Source organism: Culex pipiens, chromosome 2, assembly GCF_016801865.2.
Source record: "Culex pipiens pallens isolate TS chromosome 2, TS_CPP_V2, whole genome shotgun sequence".
In the NCBI taxonomy this organism is placed as follows: domain Eukaryota; kingdom Metazoa; phylum Arthropoda; class Insecta; order Diptera; family Culicidae; genus Culex; species Culex pipiens.
This window is the reverse complement of record NC_068938.1, coordinates 124,582,306-124,588,377: the sequence shown is the minus strand read 5'-3', so window position 1 is coordinate 124,588,377 and position 6,072 is coordinate 124,582,306. Positions and strand designations below refer to the sequence as shown.

The 6,072-nt window shown below is 36.9% G+C and overlaps 1 protein-coding gene across 1 annotated transcript; it reads right to left on the bottom strand.

The window, feature by feature from the left end:
• Window positions 1–4,634: 4,634 nt before the first annotated feature.
• LOC120415000 (uncharacterized protein K02A2.6-like) lies at window positions 4,635–5,565 on the bottom strand. The gene is made up of 2 exons (XM_039576357.1): window positions 4,946–5,565; window positions 4,635–4,890 (listed from the first exon to the last, which is right to left on the bottom strand). Exons 1-2 carry the CDS (start codon window positions 5,563–5,565, stop codon window positions 4,635–4,637), a joined length of 876 nt encoding a protein of 291 aa, XP_039432291.1.
• Window positions 5,566–6,072: the final 507 nt, after the last annotated feature.

The window sequence follows — 6,072 nt, the reverse complement described above, 5'->3', positions numbered from 1 at the left end:
TCCAAAATTCTAAAATTCTAAAATTCAAAAATTTAAAAATTCTAAAATTCTAAAATTCTAAAATTCTAAAATTCTAAAATTCTAAAATTCTAAAATGCTAAAATTCTAAAATTCTAAAATTCTAAAATTCTAAAATTCTAAAATTCTAAAATTCTAAAATTCTAAAATTCTAAAATTCCAAAATTCCAAAATTCCAAAATTCAAAAATTCAAAAATTCAAAAATCAAAAAATTCAAAAATTTAAAAATTCAAAAAACTCAAAAACTCAAAAATTCAAAAAATCTAAAATTCTTAAATTCAAAAATTCTAAAATTCTAAAATTTTAAAATTCTAAAATTCTAAAATTCTAAAATTCTAAAATCCTAAAATTCTAAAATTCTAAAATTCTAAAATTCTAAAATTCTAAAATTCTAAAATTCTAAAATTCTAAAATTCTAAAATTCTAAAATTCTAAAATTCTGAAATTCTAAAATTCTGAAATTCTAAAATCCTAAAATTCTAAAATTCTTAAATTTTAAAATTCCAAAATTCTAAAATTCTCAAATTCTAAAATTCTAAAATTCTAAAATTCTAAAATTCTAAAATTCTAAAATTCTAAAATTCTAAAATTCTAAAATTCTAAAATTCTTAAATTCTTAAATTCTTAAATTCTTAAATTCTAAAATTCTAAAATTCTAAAATTCTAAAATTCTAAAATTCTAAAAGTCAAAAGTTCAAAAATTCAAAAATTTAAAAATTTAAAAATTTAAAAATTTAAAAATTCTAAAATTCTAAAATTCCAAAATTCCAAAATTCTTAAACTCCTTAATTCTTAAATTCCTAAATTCTTAAATTCTTAAATTCTCAAATTCTAAAAATTTCTTAAAAATCAAACTTGCCTAACTACGCAAATCCAGTTCTGAGACAAACTCTTAAATGAAATCACCTAATTTTTAAATAACTATCAAACTCTCGCAACTCATATTCAAAATATTGATTTTTTTATTTTCAGGTTAAAGCTGAACACATCCGTGAATCTTTTGTATTCCGAAACTACCGAATTACCGAATAAAAACATGTTCATATATATTTAAATAATATATAACAATATTTTATTTTCTACTGTTTATTCCTGCTATTTTTATCCCCTAGGCTTTTCAGGCATAAAATAAGTATTCCGTCATTTTGGATTTTGTCCGCTTTGATCGCTCCCATTTCCTGCAAAAGCCTAAAAATTAGTCTTTAAACCTATAAATAAGTCTTTTTAAGCCTAAAAATAAGTCTTAATCAAGTTCCGCCATCTTGGATTTTGTCCGCTTTGACCGCTCCCATTTCCTGCAAAAGCCTAAAAATAAATCTTTTAAACCTTTAAATAAGTCTTTTTAATCCTAAAAATAAGTCTTAATCAAGTTCCGCCATCTTAGATTTTGTTCGCTTTGACCGCTCCCATTTCCTGCAAAAGCCTAAATATTAGTCTTTTAAACCTATAAATAAGTCTTTTTAAGCCTAAAAATAAGTCATAATCAAGTTCCGCCATCTTGGATTTTGTCCGCTTTGACCGCTCCCATTTCCTGCAAAAGCCTAAAAATTAGTCTTTTAAACCTATAAATAAGACTTTTTAAGCCTAAAAATAAGTCTTAATCAAGTTCCAACATCTTGGATTTTGTCCGCTTTGACCGCTCCCATTTCCTGCAAAAGCCTAAATATAAGTCTTTTAAACCTTTAAATAAGTCTTTTTAAGCCTAAAAATAAGTCTTAATCAAGTTCCGCCATCTTAGATTTTGTCCGCTTTGACCGCTCCCATTTCCTGCAAAAGCCTAAATATTAGTCTTTTAAACCTATAAATAAGTCTTTTTAGGCCTAAAAATAAGTCTTAATCAAGTTCCGCCATCTTGGATTTTGTCCGGTTTGACTCCTCCCATTTCTTGCAAAAGCCTAAAAATTAGTCTTTTAAACCTTTAAATAAGTCTTTTTAGGCCTAAAAATAAGTCATAATCAAGTTCCGCCATCTTGAATTTTGTCCGCTTTGACCCCTCCCATTTCCTGCAAAAGCCTAAAAATTAGTCTTTTAAACCTTTAAATAAGTCTTTTTAGGCCTAAAAATAAGTCTTAATCAAGTTCCGCCATCTTGGATTATGTCCGCTCTGATCCCCTCGCATTCTCGAAAAAGACTAAAATTTAGGCTTTTTGACGATAACATAAAGCCTAAAATTTAGGCTTTTTCGTACTAAAACGAAACTAGTCTTTTAAAGACTAACCCATCATTAGGCTTAAAAAGACTTAACACGGTTAGGTTCGATAAAGCCTAATTTTAAGTCTTAAAAGACTAATGTCGGCTTTGCGTGCCAGTCGTCTCCCTGAGTCCTGTCCCGGTGGAGTCGCTGGTAGGCAGTTTGACTTCCAATCCAAAGGCCGAATTTCTCGATATTAAAAAAACTACCTGCATCAGGATATACAGTATGTAAAAAAAGTATTTACACCCCTTGGGCACTATGCACATTTTGTGATGAAACATGTAAACAATTTAATGTTGACATAAACCTAGTACTACGTTTTGTTCAGAAACTCATGCCGAACATTTTGCTGCAAAAAGCTCATGAAAAGATGTTTTCTATAAAAAGTTATATAACAAATACTATTACGAAAATAAAAAAGGTGCAAAAAAAGTTTGTACACCTTTCGAAAAATTAACATAAATAAAGTTATTTGTTGACAAATCACCATAAATCCAGTCTCCCAACTCCAAATAGGCATCCTTGACTGATTAAAAAAATAATTTGGATTGAATATAAAGTTTACTAATTACTTAGTATAAAAGTTTATATAACTCTGGAAATTCTAAATAAAACTTATCTAAACTTAATTTTGCAAACTTTCAATTTAACTAAATGTCAATATATTACCATAGAATTGATAAATAAACATTCTGGAGTGGGTATAACACCGTTTTGGGGGTCTTTGTATCGCTAGAGTAGATTTTTCGTTGGAATTTCGTACCAACCCGGAATTACGTCGTCGGAAAATCCGCTGGCATTCGAACCGGTCCACAATTAACAAGTCAACCTATGTGGCATCAGAAAGGGCATAAAATTTCCGATCTTTTGATATCCATACATCCAGGTTTTCTATAAAACCCACGTTTTTAAATACCTAAGCAAAAACGTTGTTATGGTTTCGTTTGAGCAACCTTTCAAAAATGTATGGAATTTCGTAATTTTTGTTCTCGTGGATCAAACTTACTTTTTGCCCAGGTATTTAAAAACGTGGGTTTTATAGAAAACCTGGATGTATGGGTATCAAAAGATCGGAAATTTTATGCCCTTTCCGATTCCACATAGGTTGACTTGTGAATCGTGGACCGGTTCGGATGCCGGCGGATTTTCCTACGACGTAATTCCGGGTTGGTACGAAATTCCAACGAAAAATCTATTCTATCGATACAAATACCCCCAAAACGGTGTTATACCCTCTCCAAAATGTTTATTTAGCAATTCTATGGTAATATATTGACATTTAGTTGAATTGAAAGTTTGCAAAATCAAGTTTAGATAAGTTTTATATAGAATTTCCAGAGTTATATAAACTTTTATACTAAGTAGTAAGTAAACTTTATATTCAATCCAAATTATTTTTTTAATCAGTCAAGGATGCCTATTTGGAGTTGGGAGACTGGATTTATGGTGATTTGTCAACAAATAACATTATTTATGTTAATTTTTCGAAAGGTGTACAAACTTTTTTTGCACCTTTTTTATTTTCGTAATAGTATTTGTTATATAACTTTTTATAGAAATCATCTTTTCATGAGCTTTTTGTAGCAAAATGTTTGGCATGAGTTTCTGAACAAAACGTAGTACTAGGTTCCTGTCAAACTTTAAATTTTTTACATTTTTCATCACAAAATGTGCATAGTGCCCAAGGGGTGTAAATACTTTTTTGACATACTGTATACAACATGGCCTGTGTTCAGGCGTTCCACATCACCGAGGCCGAGAGCAAGCTGTTCAACGAGATCAACACAATGCACTGCGACTCCCTATTTAAAATGTTCACACTCAAGGATGCGGTCGTGCGGCTTTCGGAAGTCTACAAGTCCTACCAGTTCTTGGACTTTTGTTACAAGAAGCTCAAGTACTGCTGTACTGTTGTAGCCGCGAGGTTGTGGCCAATAAGGAAACACGTTGTTGGAGAGAGCGCGATGCGACGCGTGTTTATTCTAGCGAGGGTCTTACACAACTAAAAGGTATTACCCAAAGTAGAGGGAAAGGGAGCTTGGCAAGGTACACTCTTAAGCGGAACTATAACAACTCTTCCCCCATTGGGTTTGTACTTCTCTCTACAGGTCCAGTCTCCGAGGCGGCTTGATGACTCTTGTCGATCGTCGCGGTGATTGCTGGTTGTTTGCCTCGGATCTTCCAGCAGCGTTCGTCGGTTTCAGCTTCGGCACCGCAAGTGGTCCTTGCGATTTCGGCTTCGGTACCGCAGATGGTTCCGGCGGTTTGGGAGTAGCCGCAGCACTCCGCGCTGATTGCGGTTCAGCAATCGGGTTGGCCGCCGGTGTAGGTACAGCGGCAGCAGCTTGTGGCGTGTGTTGTACTAGATTGGTTCGTGGAACAACTGGCACGATGTCTGGCTCGAAACACTCAGCTGGTATCTCAGGACGTCCAGACGGCAGGTTCGCTCCGACTTCTCGCAGCTGGTCGATTCCAGAGTCGACCATCGTCCAGCTTGATGTTGTAGTGGAGTTTGCCCAACTTTTCAGCAACGTGACCGTACTTCCACTTGTCCTTGCTCAGGAAGTCACGAGCAGCAACTCTCGCCCCCTCGGGAAGCGATCGAACGGCTACTTCGGCTTTTTCTTCCACCACTGCAGCGTTCGGGACCACCAGGTCAAGTCGAGAGCGGATCTGCCTGTTGAACAGCATCATCGAAGGCGATTTCCCGGTGGCAGGGTGTATGGTCTTGCGGTAACTGAGTAGGATGTTGCACAGTTCCGCGTGCATTTTCGACTTGTCGCAGGTTGAGAGCCTTCATCTTGCCCTTGAACGTTTGGATGAATCTCTCTGCCTCACAGTTGGTTGCCGGATGGTACGGTGTGCCCATCTTGTGGAAGATTCCATTTTGTTTCAGGAAGTGCTGAAACTCGGCCGACGTGAATTGCACTCCGTGGTCGCTCACGAGCACGGCAGGTATCCCGTAGGCAGCAAAGAATTCACGACAGGCGTGGATGGTCGTACTCGTAGTGATGTCTCGCAAGATCTTCACTTCTGGCCACTTGGAGTACGCGTCAACAAATACGATGAAGTACGTACCCATAAATGGTCCAGCGAAATCCACGTGCACTCTGTCGAATGGTCCCTTAGGCGTTTCCCAGCAGTGTAGAGGCACTTTCGCAGGATCGGCCCGTGTCACCTGACAGGCCGCGCAGTTCCGGATCAGCTCCTCGATGTCCTTGTCGATCCGCTCCCACCACACGTATCCTCTGGCGAGCGACTTCAAGCGTGTGCCCCCAAAGTGTGTAGAGTGCAGCTCCGCGAGCACGTTCCGCCGCAGCTCTGGTGGGACGTACACCCGGATTCCGCGCATGATGCACCCTTGTTGTAACGCAAACTCGTTCTGGTCGATACCAAAACGCTCACGTGCTTCGACTGTTTTCCCGTCCTTGTTTTTTGGCAAATTTTTATGAAATTATTTATATGAAAATTTTGCGTTACGTTACATAATTTTCCATCACACCCTCCCCCCCCCCTCCCCCAATTTTCGTAACAGACACCGACACCCTTCCCCCACCTAACTGCGTTACGTAATAAAAGAACGCTCCTTTATACCGGCTCACATCCCAACAATTCTGCTTGAGTGGGTTGTATCCACTCTAACTGCAAAACAGAAATGCCGATAGGGCATAAGGCTTTCTAGTCAGAAATTTACCAACACATTCAAAGTATGTTTACATGACAGCTGGACGTTTGTTTGCATCAGGTTTCCTATCTCTTTCTAGCAAATTTTTTTTGTCAGGCGGCTTCTAGCTGGTTTTTTTGACTGACTGCCCGATATGTCAGCCAACATACTTCGCAGGGCTGTGACAGCTACAGC

Excerpts from the sequence above, each read along its gene's own strand:
- LOC120415000 (XM_039576357.1), bottom strand. The coding sequence starts at position 5,565 with ATGCGCGGAATCCGGGTGTACGTCCCACCAGAGCTGCGGCGGAACGTG. Across the intron at positions 4,891-4,945 it reads CAACATCCTACTCAGTTACC|GCAGATCCGCTCTCGACTTG; the intron begins GCAAGACCATAC and ends GCTGTTCAACAG.